At 35.9% G+C, this 19,567-nt stretch overlaps 2 protein-coding genes across 2 annotated transcripts in view; both read left to right on the forward strand.

The window, feature by feature from the left end:
* Positions 1–11,381, forward strand: part of BOLL (boule homolog, RNA binding protein) — a 46,641-nt gene extending 35,260 nt beyond the window's left edge. The window contains exons 14-15 of the mRNA XM_074828316.1: positions 4,869–5,005; positions 6,916–11,381. Coding sequence (XP_074684417.1) covers positions 4,869–4,892 — 24 coding nt within the window. The 3' untranslated portion in view covers positions 4,893–5,005; positions 6,916–11,381. The remainder of the gene's footprint in view (positions 1–4,868; positions 5,006–6,915) is intronic.
* A 4,886-nt stretch (positions 11,382–16,267) lies between these two features.
* The window catches only part of RFTN2 (raftlin family member 2), a 34,859-nt gene continuing 31,559 nt past the window's right edge, over positions 16,268–19,567 (forward strand). The window contains exon 1 of the mRNA XM_074829538.1: positions 16,268–16,659. Within this exon, the coding sequence (XP_074685639.1) occupies positions 16,521–16,659 (139 nt within the window). The 5' untranslated portion in view covers positions 16,268–16,520. The remainder of the gene's footprint in view (positions 16,660–19,567) is intronic.

A 19,567-nucleotide genomic window follows, 5' to 3' on the forward strand; every position in this document is an offset into this window, starting at 1 on the left:
GAAAAAAATCTTTTATTAATGAATTAATAAGAAAAACAGAAATGTTGCAGAGAAACAGATTTCTCTTCACTTGAGGCTTTGTTACAGAGTACATAGGTGTTAGAACTACCTATTGGAGCTGTTTAGGGAAACTAAGAAAAACCCAACATGACCTAGTTATTTTAAAACTTGAGATACATTTTTCACTTGCAGTTTTCTTTGTATCTTGAGAAAACAGTGAACCTTGTTCAGTTCTTTGAAAGGATAGTTACAAATTCTTGTCTCTGTATTTGGATCTTGAGAAGTTGAACTCATTACTTGTAGCCTTAGACAAGCACCTCATGTTATGGAGAGGAGGGGTTTGGGTACATGGAGCATGAAAAGCTGTCCCTGTTGGCCCCCTGTGGGTTTTCTTCTGATTTTGGGTGGCCATTCTAAAATATGATTCTTTCATGTCACCCGACGCAAGTTGTTGGGGTTTTTTACGTCCCAGTTTAAGGTCCTTTTGCCTAAATTAATAGGGTTGTTAACACAACATATGAAATAATGCCTAAATTAGATTTGGCCTAGGTTTGCCTAGCGAAGGACTAAAGGTATCAGTATTCTTACTTGATATTACAGCACTTACTCCTCTGTTAAAGATGCTTACTCAACTACAAATGACAGACTAAATATGAATGGATCAAAGTCATGTTACAGTCTGTCTTCTATAGGTATTATTTCATTTATTTTACATTTCTTTTTAAGAGAATCTTTTTTCCAGACCATTGTGTAACGATATCTACTAAATATTTCCAGTAGAGGGGGCTGTAACATTAAGTGTTGCCTTGGAATAAAATGCAAGTACTCCAGCAAAATAAATAGAAGCTGAGTATGAATTTGAGAATGCTAATCCAGTGTGATGCATATTTTTAAGAAATACTTAAAAGGGAGTTGGTTTAACACAGTGATCACAATATCCAGTTTATATTCCATTTTCTAAGTGTATGAAAACACTTTTTAAAAAATGGCAATAGTAGTCTCAGGATCAAACACCAGTGTGTACTTAACTGTATCATAGAGAAACAAGCTTTTTCATCTTGAAACTTGACTTTTATTATCTTTCCTAGGGCCAAGGCTATACGAACACAGTAGTGTGAAGTAAGTTACAAGGTAGATCTGGAGCACAATAGCTCTTCCTCTTCTACAGTAATTGTCACAGTACCATGCTTTACGTTATAGTAAAGACAAAGTAGTTTGTGATAAGTGATAATGTGTTAATTTACAGCAGAATATGTGCATGCATGGTAGAACCATGTTTGGTTACTGTGGCATAGGAAATGAGCTGCAAATTCAGACTATTACTTATCTCCTGATTTAATATTTTCTATGTTTATTCATAGCTTTGGAAGTGATTTCACAGACAGCCAAAGCTGGCATAACCCAGAAATGGATTCAGTTTTCCACACCACCCATTTCCTGTGCTGGTAGTGGGTTTTGTGAGGCAATACAGTAAACCAGGTCAGACAACTGATGTAGTTAAAGATGAAGCCCCACTCTCACCACCCAAAAAGAGTTAACTTAAACTTGGATCAGTTTCTCAGACCGGTTTGTCATGAAACTGCAGAAACTCTTGTACCTGTACAAGAAGTTTGGGATAGGATAGAAGAAGTAAGACTTGTGTTAGGAGTGCAGATTTAAACTTGATGAAACTGGATATGAAATTGCGAATCCTGTCCATTCCTTCACAGTATTTCTTGTTCATTCTAACCTGTTTTCTTAGAAGTCTTGTTACCCATAATTGAAACTCTGCTCTGTTCAGGACTCAAGTAGATTCACAGGTACAGTTAAACTGTTACAAAGACTTGCTGAATTCTGATAACTCATTACCAGATGATGCCAAATAGTTTGACAGGTTTTAATTTTTATTTGGTTAGTTAGCTTTGTTTAGTAGTTCTGGAATATAATTCTTCCTTTCACGTTTCACCTTGCCTTTTCACATACCCACTTAAAGTTTTGAATATATTCCACATGCAATGAATATGATTAACTTGTGTCCAGCACTGTGGCTGAGCACTCAGTGATTGAAAAAAAAGAGCAAATGTTGACAGCAGACTGCTATGGATTAAGCAAGTGGTTGTGTCATTACCACCTGCTCCCCAGCTGCATGAAAATACTGCCTGCTGGCTGTAGTCTTGTTAAAATAGCCCAACAAATGTATCTGCTCCTTGAAAATTGCCAAGTAGTGGCTATGTAAGAGAGAGCAGATGCCTAGAGTAATGACCTTGCCTTGAAGATAATCTGCTAATTGCCTCCACTGCATGAGGAGTTGCATTAGGAATAAATACATGCTTTATACTAGGAGCTATAAGTCATATGGTGAGTGTAGGATGGGTACAGCCAGTATCCAGGTAATTTTGGCAGTCGTAGACTTCTTAAAGCTTTCAAATGCAGTTCAAAACAGAATGTATTGCAGTCATATTTTAAGAGTCACAAGGGTGAACAAGCAAAATAGATTAAATCTTTTTTGAAGAAAAAAATCACAAATTTCTAAGCCAGTGTTTTTGTTGCTGCTATGGATGTGTAAAAAGAGAACTCAGTTCGTTAATCATATAATCATGTAGCAGTTAACAAAGGAAGCGTCCGTTCTGGCAATTCTCTAATTTTATTCTCTCAATTCTACCACTTAGCATTTTGCTGATGTAACTTTTAGTGCAAAATTTCTAATAATCTTCAATGAAAATTAGAATAAAACATTCCCCAACTTAAACTATTTTTTTTAGATCCAATTTTGGTATTTAAGATCAGGCTTGAATCATAAATACTAATGCCCTCCCCTTGATCATGTGTTTGCTAATTATCCTTTGTATATAAGGTGTTTTCATTTGGGGATTATGGCATGTTTTGTTCATGAGTACATGAAAGTGATTTCATCTTCACATCTATACAAATGGATAAGGTTGACATTTGTTCTCAAAGGCTGCTAGGTGACACTTGTTTTTTAGGAAGTGTGAATTTTTTTTTTCACCTCTAGTGGATCTTGTGCGGTGTTTTAGATCTTAAGTCATCCTCTAATAAGGAGATTAATGTTTGGATGCTCCTGGAGGGCATGTATGAGACTGTAGCTGGTAGTAAGACCTGTGTAGTCTACAGTAACAGCATAAACTTGAGGGAAGATTGAAATTCATGTTCTCTGGTTTCAGACCAGGGAGAAATACCTGTAAGTTAAATTTTTGTTTTACTGGATGGTTATCTTGAGTTCTGGAGCGCTGGCCTGGTAAATGTTTATTGGATATTGTGTATGTGTATGAGGAAGACCCGTGAGGCCTGGGGAGCTGAGCAACAGAATTGCAGTCTACATAAACTGAACAAAGGTGTAAAAGGTTCTGGCACGTGGAGGTGGATAGGTGGGTGGCATTGGTTTGCGGTTTATTTTATTCTTCTCAGTCATCTTTTCCAGTAGTAGTATACCTGTCGGGGTAGGCATGGTTCTAGTATCAGAGTTTTTGCTGTTGCTGTGGTCTGTATCCAAAAATGTTTTGTTTGACATGAACACTATGCGATCATACAGTGTCTTTTAAAATAGGAGACCTTTTAGGTCCTTGGGGGAGGAGAAGTGTTCTCTTTTATTCAAGCTTGGACATTTAGCTGCAGGAGGAAGAAAAAAAAAAATCAGTCTTATATTATCTAAACTCTTCACTCCTGTCCCCACAATAGACTAGTTTTAGCTGACAAAATCTGACAATCTTCCTTAATTCAGTTCTTGGAACCTAAAAGTGCTATGCACTGGATTGGAGTGCTGAGCTATAGTACTTCTTTTAAGCTTACTCTTTTATTTAGAAAACATTCTGAAAAGGCACAGAAGAGTACAAAGGCAGTAAGTATCTTTACTTTTTCTGAAAACCCGATGAACTGAGTTCTCTAACAAGAACCTATCAATGATAAAAATATATCCTGATTTTCAGATTTGTTTGGTTGGTTTTTGTCACTACTGTGTTTTCTATTCCCCACAATCTTTTTTGATAGCTTTAAAATTGAATTTTCTACTTACTATCAGAAAATGCTTTTTAGAAGGATCAAAGATTTTTTTTGCTTGAGCATTTCCAGTCTACAGTATGTTGGCAGTAATAATGTTGCCTCTAACTGAAAAGGCATCTTGCAATGTCAGAACAGAATTTAGGGTATTCATTTGTAATATGGTTCATGTATATATGCATTCAGATCGTAATGGTGCATGATGCTAACACCTTGGCCTTTTGGTAGTGAATGTTCTGTAAATTTAACTGAACCTATAGCACTCCATTTTTCTCTGCAATTAAGAGCAATAAGGTAAAATTTTGTGTTCTCTGTGTAATATACATAAATATGCATATGTTTACACATGTTTGTATATATACACATGCATGTATACATACATAAATTATGTTTTTTGTAAGAGGAAGTCTTGATGTAATTTTGGGAAAGGTGTAATAATTTTATATTAGTACTCTGTGCTATTGTATGATATTCCATCTGGAATAAAAAAAATCTACAACATATTTTCTCTACAGGTAAGTATTTTTTTCATTTATACGTATTTTGAAATTGAGAGAGAATAAACCTTTTGTTTAAAGTTACCTTAGTCTCAGAAACATGAATTTAAACTTTGGTTGTCATCATCTATGATTAACAAGAGGCTTGTCACCAGCTGTGGCAAGGTCTGTTGCCTGTAAAAGAGGTATTTTAAACTCCACCAAAAACATACTTGTTAATTTTATAATAACATCAAAAGGTGCAGATGGCATGCTTTTTCTTGCATTGTATCATTCTATGTTCTCTTTACAGTCTCCTCTCTAATAGTTTGTTCTCATTCCAGTTTAGTGGGATTTTTTGTTTTTTCTGATCCATATGTTTCTCTCTTTCCTTGACAGACACTATGGAGCATTCACTATTAAGCCATTTGGGCAGCTCTAGTCTACCTGTACTGATTTTCTTGTCCAGTCCTTCCCATGTGGTAGAGATCTATCACCAACATACCAGCTAGCAGCTGCCTGTGGTGCACCTTGGGGTCAGTTGTTTCATTGCAATGCTTGCTGTTTACAAATTCATAAATAATGAAACATGCTCAGATAGGATTTAGCATAGCCTGCAATATTACGTAGCAGCTTCCTGCATGTTTGTAAATATCCTAATAATTCTCTTACATAAACCAAACTTTATGTAATTTATATATATTCATCATTATTTTCTTCCTAGTTCAACTGCCTAATTTCTGTGTGTTTGGATTATTTCCCTTCACCAGGGAGGGAAGTTTTCCGTACTTCAGTGTATGATTTCTGTTTCTGAAAACTGTTTAAGTTCCTTTATTGACAGCTCAACTTTCTCCCCTTTTCTCTCTATTTTGTGTGATTTACAGTGGTTTATATTCACGGATGTATTCTCTGGCAGGTGCTTAACCATGCTTTTATTGTGAAAAAGGTGCTGCTTTTAGGTGCTTACAGTTCTTAAAAAAATTAGGATTTTAGTAAAAGGAAGGTAGGGAGGAATATGTGTTTTGCACATGTTAAAATTTGTGTCAGTTTCTTACTTGATAGCCTTTAAACAGCCCAGTGATTTGTATCAGGGGCTTCCTATTTGTTAAGGTGTGACTTCTTGTCAGTGTATGTGTCTGTGTGATTTATCCTCAGATGTGGCTTTTAAAAAATACTAGAAGTTTGCCAGCATGCAACTGAGCATAGTTCATTTCCATTGGGACCAGGCAGTAGAGCAGAGAAAATGTTGGTTTTGTCCTCCATATTCTAATAGGACTCAAAACTGAAGAAAGAGTAAGAGAAATAGATTGGGACTGAAGTCCTGTAAGGTTGATGTAATGAAAGCTAAAGTGGGCAGGAAGACTGGTACATGGTGCCATGGCCATGGAACCTAGAGATTCAGGAAAGCAATACCCAACATGATGTGGAGCTAGGAGATGATGAGGAAAAAAACCTGAAATCTTGAGGTTGAAGTGGGTTGAATATCCTGGTAGGGATGTAGGAACTACAGCTTGTTGTATTAGGAAACTGGCAGAGCCAGGAGGGAGGATGAAAAGATGAGTAAGTTCAACAAAGCAACCAAAAAAAAAAGCTAGTGCTGAAAAGGCTTGAGCTAAGGAGATAAGGTCAGAAAACAAAGATAGCTTGAGTCTGTAGTGTGGCATAGTAGGAATGGGAAGAAAGGACTCAGACTGGTTAAGTAAAAAGAATAAAACAGATGGGAGTCCTGCAAATGGGATACAGAGCAGCTGAGATAAAAAGGGAGACCGTAAGAGAATTTCATCTTAGGAAGAATAAACAGAATAGGACATATATTCTAAAAACTGTTCTTGCCAGCACCTGAAATGGTAGCCCTATCTTCTGGATCTTGCCATCCTTTTGTCAGCAGCTAGTGGCATTCACTGACAAATTGCTTAATCACAGTCCATTGTCTATGTGTGAGTTTACAAATAGGTAGCTATCAGTTTTTATGAGTTCTAGCTACTAAAAAAATTATGTAAGCATTATTATAAATTCCCATACTAATGCATTGCTCTAGTCTACATCACAGAGAATGCAAAAGTAAAAAAAGGTTAAATAGTTTTGCACTGTAACATACTATAAAAATTTTCCCTGTCCAATTAGGAAGAGGATACAATTGCCCTTAACTTTGACATCCTTTACTAAGACTATATGATCAATGAACAAAACTTGATTTTTTTTTTCAAAGTAAATTAATTCTGAACTCGTTCTAATATTCCATACTTGTAAATAGAGGAAGATATTTCTTGCCATTATTGACTTCACCTGTGTACATAATTGAAATCTGCTTTTCCTTTTTAAACTGTCTGTCTAGCTGATGCAATATCAAAATGAACTGTAACTTTTCGTTGAAGCATTTTTAATGTAGTAAATGGGGCACACTTTGAAATAGAAGAAACAACACAGCATTTTTTCCTCCCTTTAGGAATTGAGGTCGCATTCTGTGAGAAGAAATTTTTCACATCATTCATCTGTGAGTCTGAGACCTCGATATACATGAAGTCCCCGTTTTCATCCTAGAAAAGGTTACAGAATGGAAGATAAAATTCTTATACCACCTTCTTCTACAGGTTCTGTAAAACAGATTTTTAGCTATCTACTCTGCTAACCTACCTATCACATGAAGGATATGTTCTTCCTGACTTCTGACATTTGCCTGAAAATGCCTAAGTTAAAATACCAGTCCTTTTTGTAAAGTAATAAAATTAAATGTTGTAGTTTGGACAGGTAAAAACACATGAAACCATGATTTTATCCTGCATTTCCTTTCTTTTTAATATGATTGTTACAGGATAAAATGATGATTTCTGATACACAGCCTACTGTATAAACTCTGGTTACTAACATAAATTGAAAACCAGCATACGTTTATTAAAGGGAAACTTATAATTTAGTTTCTGGATTACATAAACTTTAAAGATCAATTAGTTGCAGAGTAAAATCCATTTTCCCACATGCTGACAGCATTTAAGTGCTGTGGGTTAAAATCTGGTTATTTAAATCTACATGCATTTTGTTTCAATTCCAAAAGAGTTTACTTTTAGTTTTTTTGCAATCAGTATTCTCTACTTTTATAAGGCGTTTTATTTATGTGTCATTTTAGTGCTTGAGGATAATAACTTTTTAAAATAAAATTTGGTCCACTAGTTTTATAATTATCCTCATACGAGGCTGACACATTTCTTGCATATGGTAAGCAATAAATTTGGGTTTATGGTATGTTTTTACCTATAGAAAAAGGCAAGAATTGACTTTTTATCATTATAAGGCCATTGAAAGCTTCTTGCTTCTTTGACTTTCTCTCTTGTCTGTGCAAAACTTAGGAACTCCCTGGCAGTATCACCAGTTGAGATGAAATACTACTTTCCTCCTCAACTGCAGGGAGATAACTTTTCTTTTTTTTTTTTTTTTCTTCCCCCTTGCTTCTCCCACCACCCTAGGACTCCTTCTATGTTTTATAAAAGACAGGTTCCTCAAAGGTTAAAATACAGCCTCTGTAGTTAATAGGAGTGCAAGCTATTTAACTTTATTAATAATTTTATTAATAAGCTCATTGCTTATGTAGCACAGAGGTCTTTATGTATGTAAAATATCCTTGAGCTTTTCTTTTTTTTTATCTGCTCTGTAGTAATTTGGGGTTTTCCTTTTTGTGGTTTCAATGGTGTCTTTTTTAATCAGGGATTATGGAGTGGGCATTGTAGTCAGTAAATAATCCATATGTAATATGTAAATATATCTAAAGATTATTCTATCAGTCAATTGCATTCTTTCATATTGTGCAGGGAGAGAGGTGGAGTCTGGTTCTGTTCTTATGCTGTTTTGAAATTGTGAAAGGAGATGCCATGTACTATGTTTTGGATGCAGGTTTCCTCTCATGACTTTCCCCTTCTTGCTAGGTAGAAGAATCTACACAAATATAATTTAATAGTTTCTGTTTTTAAAAACTTGTTACCATAGCAGCTGTGGGGAATTGTTTTGCCAATAAGTATCAAAAAAGATAAACAATTTGATGGATACATGGGGATCTCAGCCTATTTTTGAGGGGGGAAGCACTCATTTGCTGTAGATCGTCATGTTTCTGAGCCAGTCTACCACTAAAAACATCTGTCTGTTCCTCTGATTTTCAGATTTTAGAATTCATCAATATAAATTTATTACAGAAATCTTGGCACGTAGTAACAGTAATTCATTTCCATGGAGGAATTTTTACATAGTAAATATTTTTTTAATGAAGTGCTGTCTCTGAAGGTGCCAAAGAAAGGTTGTATCTTGGAACAAAGATGCATTTGACCCAGGCTTCAGAAGGTTTAGTCCCAAGTCTTTATTTTTGGAATTCACACTTTGTTTACCAAAAATGACTATTGTGTTTTTAAAATGCTTTAGAGATCCAAGAAGTAAATTTTACAGCGAGTACTATCTTAAAAATGTGCTTACAGGGAAGTCTTTAGAACTAATTGCTTGATAGTGTACAAATACTGTGTAGTCATTCACATGTCATCAGACTGTGGCTCTAGTCCAGATACTCACAAAATGTAGTTTATTTTCTGTTAATTGGTGCAGATGTTAGATTGTTGATAATGAGTTGATCCCATGGCCCTTGCTTTGAAGAAGATTTACTTTGTTTTTACTTGCATGTGAACTCGATCATTTGGAATGACATTCAGTGTTAGGCACGGAAGTACACCTGCAGCGTTCTACTGTGGGGCCTGTAACATCAGTCTGGAGGTGCTGTTGGTTAGGATTGTGTCACCAGGTCTTAACAACGTTTCATTTTGATTTGAGAGACCTAGAAGAGACCCAAGACAAAGCTCTGGATATTGGCATTCCTTCAGGAACCACAGGTCACTGTTGAAATACTGAGGGCTCTCCACTGGTACTGTAGCTCATCTTCAAAATGCTTGCCAAGAATGATGGCATAACATCAGTCAGTACTAACTGAACCTTTAAGCTTTCAGTAGTTGAATCCTTCCTTAGGCACAATAACTGACTTTGTAATTCTGTTACAGGGATACACAAATGATATGCGCTGAGGAAGAGCTAAATAATTTCCTCAAGTAGTCCCTGCAATTGCATTATCTTGACATTTTAGCATTCATGACTTTTTTCAATCTCTTACACTAAACAGTGTTATTCTCCTGCCACTTAAAATTTCTATAATATAGAGATGCCTGTGCTTTTATACAGAAGTCATTTAGTTAACTGCAGCTATTAAGATCCTGACCCCTCGCTGATTTTGAGGTTGGAGAAGGGTGGTGTTCTCTCTGGTCTTCTGCAGTTTCCCATTGATAGTTGTAAGGCTTTACTTGTGCTAGGAGGGAGCACAGCAGATTAGGACTGTGCCCTGTGGACATTCAGTAGTTAATGGCAAATAATCATCTCTGTCTTTGTGCACTGCTTGTCACATTGACATATTAGCAAACTAAATTAATTTTCTGCCTTCCACACCCTAGAATTGAGAGACCTTGACAGTATCTTTTGTTTTCTACTGAGCTAGCTGTTACAGTATTCCTAGCAACCGTTGCCTATTTAATGTTATATTTATATGGCAAAATGTTAGTTCTAACATTCTCTTAACAGGTAACACTGGATAAAAACCTGTAGACAAGCAGAAAAGTTACTGAAGTTATCGCTGTCTTGTATTTTTATGTGTTTGATTAAGGACTGTTTTTCTTGCATTAAGTAGAATTCTCTAGTCCACTAACATTTTTGGTTCCTGCTACTTCTGATCTGAAGTATCAGAAGTCCATTCATCATCCCTGAAAAGCTGTTCACACTTTTCATATTAAATTGGCAATTCTTTATATTCTGAAATTCATTTTTCAAAATAGCTAATATTAAGTCAGTGAGTAAACTGCATTCCAGTAGTAACTGAGCAGAAACTAGCAGAACACATGGCACTCTTGAAATGTTTTTGTCTGTTTAACATAGTTCTAAAATGTGAGTTGTATGGTTGTAAAAGTTTTTTGCAGTAAAAATTACGGAAAAATAGGTTTGTGGCTTTATAGTGTTGAAGTAGTTTTAATTCACCTGGTGTAAAAGTTTCTTATGTTTCATATTTAAGTAAAAAATACACAGTTTAAATCAGTATTTTAAGGATCCGAAATATAATGCCAGTGTCTTGATACACATGCGCAGTCCTGTACAGAAATCCTTATAAGCTGTTACACAGAAAAACCAAATGGAAATATAGAAAGCAGAACAGTAATATGTAGCTCTCATTTTAACAGTGTTTAATAATGTAGCTAAGACATAATGGGAAAGTGTAGGTCTTGTAAGGCCGCCTTAGAGTTTTTGAGTCACAAATAATTTAAGAAAGTATTGAAACGGTAATTTTGAGGGCCTTGCATGGTCACTTTGTACCTCTCAGTGGAGCTGCCATCTACGTAAGTGTGTACGTTATAGGTAAACAGAATACTGTTCATAATATTTCCAACTTAATCAGATAAACTAGAACATCCGGTTTCATTCTGGAATGCGTGATATTTAGTTGATCACATGGCTGTGTAGTTTGATACTGTATTGCAGATACAGATGATGTAGTTACTGCAGCCTTGATGAGTGAGATACTGTGGATGTGCATAGGTAAAAGCTTAATAAATTTGATGATCTCATCTTAGAGAACTTTTAGCAATTTTATATATCAAAAGCTCTTTCTGCTGAAACTACCTGTAATACAGCAATAATAAACAAGTTTCTGTAGTTTATAACTTCTAGTAATGTTCTGGGTTGGTAACTAAAAGTTCGATTTAAATTGGTCCTGTCTACTGTTTGGATTGTAACTTTTGTTTATTTAATTCTAATATTGATGAGTAGTTTAAATATGGATTTAGAAAAGTATCAAAAATGGGATTGATTAAGTTATCATTAAACTATGCTTTTGCAGTCATTAAAGTACTGTTGTCATCTCTGTTAATTGTTTTTAGAACATTAAGTTAAAATATTATTGCAGAAAAGCTGGCTTTTCTGCTGAGGTTAACATGTTTAACAAGACTGTGTTCCTGTTACATTCACAAAAAATATTTCTTCAAAGGAAAAAAAAAAAACTAAAATGTTGCCAAACCAAGGAGTCTTCAGAATGGAACACTGCTACTTTCTTTACAGCTTTAAATAAATTAGGGACAAAAGCAGTTTTAATCAAGTCATTCTACAGAAAAAAAGACCTAAATATCAGTCTTCTGTTTTAGTTAAAGTAATAGTTCTTGGGGATGTGAAAAAAATTTGATAATTGAATTGCAGAATTTTTCTGATGGAATTTTTTTGCTTTTTCTGTCATTATCCTGTCCCAAGCGAAAACTGTTTTACGACTCCAGGCGAATGTAAAGGAAGTAAGCCTAAGAAGTTCGGAGAGGAACTGTGAAGTTCAAAAGTGTTGCAATTTGAGATGATTAATATTTAGGGGGTTTTTAATGTGTTGTTTTTGAGTCCTTTAGCCATTCAGATAGCCTCACGTTCTGGGGAAATCTGACTGACTTAGCTTGTCTTTGTAATTTGCCCCTTTGTATATTATTAATGTGTCTCTCCTCTGTTTAAAAACGTTCTGTGTCAGTGATGACTGATCTATAATCAACAATAATGCTGATTTTTAAATTTTTTTAAGTGATCATTTTACATGCCTTTGTAAGTTGCACATATGGGTGTTTATGACCCCAAGTCGAAACATGTTTGGCCCAATATTATTTGACGTTTTGACTTTGTCAGAGGAACTGAGAGTTATCCTTTCTGTTTCTTGTTAGTTGAGCCAGTTTTGGTCCTAGTGAAATCTTTACAAATAGCAATAACTTATTCTTTAGGTAATTGGTAGTTTTAAGGTATGTGTATTTCTGATGCATGCTACTCTTTAACCTCAAGCTACTCTTTAACTCTTTTACTCTTTAAAGGCTGTGCAGCTCATATTTGTGAATTTATTCCAGGTAAGCTCATTAGTTAAAACATGTTGAGAGAATAACCTTCTCTCCGACGTACCACCAGCGATGGTTTTGTCCCAGTGGTGGCCTAGAAGGCTGGGAAGTGTGATGTGCTCCTCAGAATCTTCAGCCAGTTCTAAATCATGGGATTGAGCAGGAGTCATTTGTCATGATTGCAATACTGCTTAAAAAATTTATAGCCCTTCTTATGAAGTCCTTTATATATATATATATATATATATTTTTTTTTAAATAAAATGCAGCTTCTTTTGAAGCTTTTTGAAGTTAACGTAGCATTAAAGCAGTATGATTCCTATTGCTTTTAACATACTAGCCCGTATCCTAATCAGGAGAGAAGGATGTCTTTAAGGAAATGTTTGCTCAGGATCCTGGTATAGCTTACTCTCTGAATTGCAGTTTCAGTATCTTACGATCTTTCTTGAATTTCGGTATCCATTAAAAATTAAATGCTTATAGGTCAATTTCCCTGAACTTTTATTTATTATTTTTAGCTTGTATTTTGACATTGTGCATACACAGAAAAGGAAAATCTGTAACTGCACTGTTTTGATAATTTGCCTTATGTTTTATGATTTTAATCAACAGGAAGATAAGGTGACTTGAAAAAAGAACATACAACTGTCAAGTACTGCCTCACATTCTTGATCTTTTAAGATACTGGGGGAGGCAAGGTTTAAACTGTATTACTTTATTAAATGGTTTATGCAGATCATATTTGGTTTTGGAGAAGGCGTTCTTGTAAATAGGCTTTGTATTCAGGTCAGTTTATCACAGATGTTCGAAAACCAAAGTGTCATCTTTCTAATTATAGCAAGAGACATTTTGTCAAAAAGGGGGGTGCCAGTGCCACTTTTATTTGGCACCAGTGCCACAGATGCAGAGCCTGCCTTGGATGTCAGTAATGTTAATAGTGAGCAGCTCAGCATGGAGTCAGGAGCAGAGGAGCATCTGTTCCAAAACATCAGTTTCAAGCATTAGATGATGTCCTTACATTGAGTAAGTTTAGTAATGCGACAAGAAAGATAAAAACGCTTCCTACACAAATGTTTTCAAACCTCCCATGACACTGACAACGGGGAACAAAGTATGTCATGAGTAAGGAACAGGAACAGCCCTGAGGTGTGGATAGACAACAAGGCTTGTTGGCTCCCTTTCTGGTCAAAATTACTCTCCAGAACTGCTGCTGCTAAAAGACAGTCGATAGTTCAGCACTGGGCCGACGCTTCTGTTGGTGTGCTAGCATTCTGCCATCTTTGTATCCTTTTTCTGTTTCATCAGAATAAAAACCATAGGGGGATCCTGGAAGCCTTCCACAGATGCGTGGTTCCTTTGGAGTAGTTGGTCCATTGTTTGGCTGTCTTTTTTTGCCTTTGTAAAAGTCTAAAAATTATATCAAGCTTCAATGAATAAGCCGCATGCTCTTTCAGTGGGTGTTGCTGTGACTATCACACCTCAGTGAATCACAGTGTTGTTTTAGGGTTCTGTTCTTTGATACCAATTCCCAGAGCCTTTGCATTTTGGGTCACTGGAAATGGACTGTGTTGTAGTTTATATCCACTTTGCAGCAGGATACTGTAGCTATTCAGGCAGCTCCTTAGGCAGCTCTTGAATCCAGGAATCTCATGATCCTGTTCCTCTCTGGTGCTTTTGATGCAGTTTTGAACTCCTGTGAGGGATGCTGCTAGTTCTTTGTTGGTTTTGTTTTTTCTTTATTCTGACATGTGGGATCTTTGGTTTCATTGGTTCAGTCTAGTGACTTTTGAGTCAAGTCTGCAATGACAACTGTTGACTGACTTCCAACTTGGAAGCTTATAACTGCTTAACTAATCTAGGGTGACCCAAAATAAGGACGCTTGGTTTTATCTGTAACAGTGTTTTTGTGTTGGTGTCATAAGTTTGTTTATACTATGAAAAATCCTGTCTTGGTGAGAGGGTTGAAATATGGTTTAAGCCTTGTCATGAAATATTCAAAATACAATATTCTGGCCTCATTAAAAATGTAGCTATCTTTAGTTAAAATAAAAATAAAGCAACTAGCTGGCAACTGAATTAGTGCTGCAAGGAGTTTTACTTGCAGTTACCTTAGTCATGCCATGGCTTTATACAAGTGGTTACAGTGGATCCTGAGCACTGTGTGGAATGAAGCAGCAGGATTCTCAAGGTTGAGTGGACAGTTTACATGTATCTCTGGTATAGCAACAATTCAGGGATGACCTTTACTGAAAAAATAAAAGTTTCAGAAACTGTAAAGCTTTTTTAAGTTCAAATGTACAGTTCCTATCATCCAAAATGGTATTATGAATCTCTGGTTGCTTTAAATGACTTTAATTTTTAGACTGCATCTAGAGAAATTAATTTCTGTAGTGTTTGGGAGCAATTTCTATGTAAGCAGACATGTGGGAAGCTGAAGAATTCTGCTTATTTGGTATATTTTCCTAGGTTTTAATCAAGAAGGCAATACTTGAGGGACTTCCTCTTGGTTTCAGCACCTGGGAGCTTGTTTTAAATACTGTGCAGCAATTATGACTTCAGTCCTAAGCTCTGCACTCAGTGATTTTTAAATTCTTCCAAAGTTAAGTGACTTTAAACTATAACGTGGATTTCAAAGGGGATATAGTCTGCAGACTTACCATTCTGGGTAAGCTACTTAAATAAAAGTTAGATCATTTTGCTTGTAGTAGAACAGGAAGAAAACCACAAATGGTTAGTGCCTAATTTGCAGTGATATAGAAAATGTGGGCATTTTTTATAAGATTAATATTTTTCAGTGAAAAAAAAAAAACACCTTTTAAAATTCAGATGTACAGTTCCTAGCATCCAAAATGGTATTATGAATCTCTGGATGACTCTTAATTTCTCTAGATGCAGACTGAAAATAAAAAGGTAAACTTTCTGACCACCCATCTTGGCAGCAAGAGTGCCTTATAAAATCATTCACTGTTCCTTTTTTTCCCATGCATTATCATGGTCTGCATCCGCTGTAATACAGTTAAAAGTGACTTGCAGTAGTTAATGTAAGAGTAATGAGAGCCCTTAAAGTTATACACTGAATTTTCATGACTTAAAGAAAAATTTGCTTAGGAAGCAGTGTTGAAAGTCCACAGCTGTACCAACTGAGATCAGGCTGACAGAGGAGAAGCGGATTTCAGTTGTTCATTACCCATCAAAAGTGGGGAACAAAGTCTTGTAACTATATTCATATATAATATTGAAAAACTCTTTCTGATTTGAAATGAGGAATATTTCAGTGTTGTTTTTTGGTGTTGATCAAAACCAGTTAGGTAAGTGGATTTTAGCAATGTAGATTCTTACTGATTTTCTTGACAAGAAATTTCTTTACTACATATTTTTACATTATTACAATATATTACACTGTTCATGGGGGTTTTTTTCCCCCTCTGGAAGAAAGTTCCCGTGGAAAGGAAATAGGAACCAAACTTTGAAATCTAAAATAAGGACTAAACTGCTTTTCATTTACTTTTCTACCCTTTGAGATGCCAGAAGCAATTTCCTCTTGAAGCTTGACTTCCTTTCTGGAAATGATTTTCGTCTCCAACCATGTTGAGGCTCTTTTCTCATTCTTTCATTCTGCCTAACTTGCTTTTTCCCCTCTGACTTTCTACTGCAGTTGAGAACTTCTGGAGGTAAGTAATTACAGACAAGTTTCTTTCTAACTTTCTCTTCCAGTTCTTCTCCCCCCTACTGCCCCCCCTCACCCAGTCAGTCTAGAAGGACAAACAAAGCGCTATTGGTGTCCTCTGCAAGAGAGCACTGATAGGGGGCTGGCTGTAAATTGACGTGGCATGGAAAATCTCTGCTAGTTTGTAGCAGCTCTAAGATTGCTGTGAAATCAAGCCGACTCTTACCAAGTTTGTAGCTTTGAAATCGTCATGGGCTTACCGTTTCTATATAAAAAATGAATGGAAAGTACCTCCGCTTTTTGATTTGGGAACTGGACTTTTTCTCTATTTGGATTTACAGCTAATAGAAAACAAAACCAAAGGGAATTACTTGGTTACTTTTTTTTTCTTTCCTGTAGTGAGAGCGACAGATCTTGCTGCTCCCCCCACCTTTTCCTGTGATTTAATCATTTGCAGATCTTGCCATGGGGTGCGGACTAAGAAAGCTGGAAGACCCAGATGATAGCAGCCCTGGAAAAATCTTTTCTACGTTGAAGAGACCACAAGTTGAAACAAAGACGGATTCTGCTTATGAATATGTATTGCTGGATTTTACTGTAGAAGGTATCTTTTTATATCTTTATTATTCTGAGAAGGCAAGGAATAGGATTTAACTTCGTTCTGTCTTGTTTGACTTACAGTAAATCTTAGATACTTTTATCAAAGCTGGCCAAAATGTAAGACTTTTATTTTGAAACACAAATCGTGACGAGGTCCTCACTTATATAAAATTACAATGGAAGCTACTGAAGTATTTTTAACAACCAAACCCTCCAAATTACACAACTGTCCTTGTTAAGGAAGCTGGCTAAAAACTGTTAGAGATTTTCCTAGTTTCCTGTGAGTCAGATACTGCCATCCATACTCACTCTGAATAATGGTTGTCTGAATTCAGTGTGATGGTTCAGAAAATACACTGTGCCTGAGCCCTAATTGAATAACAATTTTTAAAAATGCACTCAACTTCCGAAAAAAGGCTGTCATTGTCCTTGTTACTTTATGCAGAAGTAAGTCTGTTTCTTAGTTGTGTATCGGGAGTAGCTTCCTCTCTTATGCTCACCCTAGCCTCTCGGTAGATATTTTAGTAAGAGTCTTACAGTTTCATCTTACTGTTTTTTTTCAAAATGCTTTACTTGTAGTTGCTGAATAGTCTTTTGAAAGCGTGACCGAAATGAGGCGAAATTTGTATGCGTAGCAAGAGACAGACAGTGCTCTGTGGGATACTTCCTTCCCGAGGGTGTCCCGTCTCTAACAGAGCAACTCCCTGTTCCACAAAGTTGAAAACATAAACAAGCCCAGATGGCTGCCCTCTGAGAACAGACAGCTCAGTTTTGCAGTCACTTTGTAGTAACTTCATTTTCTAACAACCCGATCTACTGGGAATTCCTAATATCAAGTATTTTAAGTAAATGCAGTTGTTAAAAGATTTTGATAAAGGGAGAAAGTGTAAGTGCAGGTCTTGTTACATTTTCAGGAACATTTTCATAAAGAAAACTTGGCCTCTGCTTAGATTTAACTCTAAATTAAAGGACTGTAGTAATAATTTTATTTAAAATATATCAGTCTGTTCATTGCAAAACTGCGAGATCTAATAGAAGCCACATTCTACTAATTTGTGGTACTTGACATCCAACTGTATTTGTTGTTCTGTTTATTTACACAAATAAAGAGTTTTTCACTGGTTGGTTCTTTTTGAAGAAACAAAACTTTGAGTAAGTAGTAGTGGTAAAGTACTGAAAATGAACCCAGGCTGCCTAATGCATATGTGAATTACCTATTTACTGATAATAGAAAGGATAATAAAACATTCGTTTTTGCAGGGGGACTGAAGAGCATTTAGTGTTCTTAAATAGTCTGTGTTCTGGATAGTTTTGCTGTCTTTTAAAGTAACAAGTTTCTGGAAGTGTTGTGTGAAGAATTTGTTGTGAAGCTGGTTATGACTTTTTAAAAAAGCACATCAAACCAGTGCAAATAAAAGTGCATCTCTGTATTATTTAAATAACCTAGCAGTAAAGCAGTAAAGATTCATTTCTGCCTGTTTAGTCAGATATTGAAAAGTGCTTAACTTCATTGATTTACTGTGGAATTATGAATGCTAAATAAGTGAGAGCAGTTTCAGATAGTTGTGTAACTTTTTTAGGTTTCTAACTGTAAGCAAGTGGATTTGTAAACACAGGTATCTTTCTGTTGAATGGTTCCATCTGTGTGTGTATTTGACCTTAAAATATTTTTCTTTGGGGTCTCTACTTTTTAGAGCTAAGATAACACACAAAAAAAAATGATGTATATATTGTCTTGGAGGCATTTCTGAATTCTGTTTGCTTATGAAATACAGGGATTGGCTAAAGTACTGTGGGGAATATGTTGGGCTTTTGTTTTTTTTCCTTCTACCCCAATCAGCTAGCTCACATACTTGTTGCTACTTGAATATCCTTTGGCTAAATGAAACTTAAGTGAGAGCCTTTTATCACTTTACACCAAAGTTAGTTTTCACTCTTCTGTCAAGTTGTCATGGCACTGCTGATTTTCATAGCAAGATCTTCCCCAACATCTGATATTTCTGTTTGCCTGAGTGACTTGTTACCACTGGATCTTACACCAAGTAAAACAGAAAATCTGCACTTGGCTTACTGTTGGATCCTATAAAGGATACTCTGCCCTGCATTAAGATAAGAATATAGCAAGTATAAGTGTGTTATTTCAATTTAATATGCCTTATTCTCTGTTTCATCAGATTTATGCTATGTGAAGTCAAAATGAGCCTGCTGGGGAGACTTTTAGGTGTCCCTGATCTTCTCCCAAGCCGTGATACAGATTAGGACAACCATGCTGTAGTCTAAATTCGCTGGCTGGAGTCCCTGCGCATCTTAATTAGTTATCAGCAGTGTATTGTACCTTGGTTTCTCCCCTCCTGGTCCCCTAAATACTCCCATCCCTACTATAAAAATCAGCTTTGAGTTCTGTGTAGGTGGTTTTGCATCAGGAGAATCCCAAACAAGAAAATCACAGCGAGTCTCTTATTTTGATGGGATTGAATAGTACAAAGGAAAGGGAGTAGTGGACTCTGAAGTGCAGGTTTAAATGCCTGTCAAGGATTGTAAATTCTACAGTCTCAGTCATGAGGCATATCTCAGTTACAAAAACAGCTCTTATTTTTTGAGGTCAGTTTAACCAAAAAGTAGGGATAGTTTAAATACTCCTACTCAAGCAGAATGTTTATGCATTTTTCCACAACCCTCCTATTAGGGAAAAGAAGGAATATTGATGCAGCTCACTAAGATTGACGTGCTGTGAAGTTCTTGTCACTCTGAATAACAATATGAATATATGTATGAAGTAGCTGTTTTGTCGTAATCTTCAATATCATGCATCTGAAGTTTACTATACAGCCAGCAAGGTAGCTGTTACTTGTGAAAGTATTTTGGCTACCTGTTGACAGCACGTCAGGAAGGAAATTTTCGTAGTGAAAAAT

This window comes from Strix aluco, chromosome 6 (assembly GCF_031877795.1).
Source record: "Strix aluco isolate bStrAlu1 chromosome 6, bStrAlu1.hap1, whole genome shotgun sequence".
NCBI lineage: Eukaryota > Metazoa > Chordata > Aves > Strigiformes > Strigidae > Strix > Strix aluco.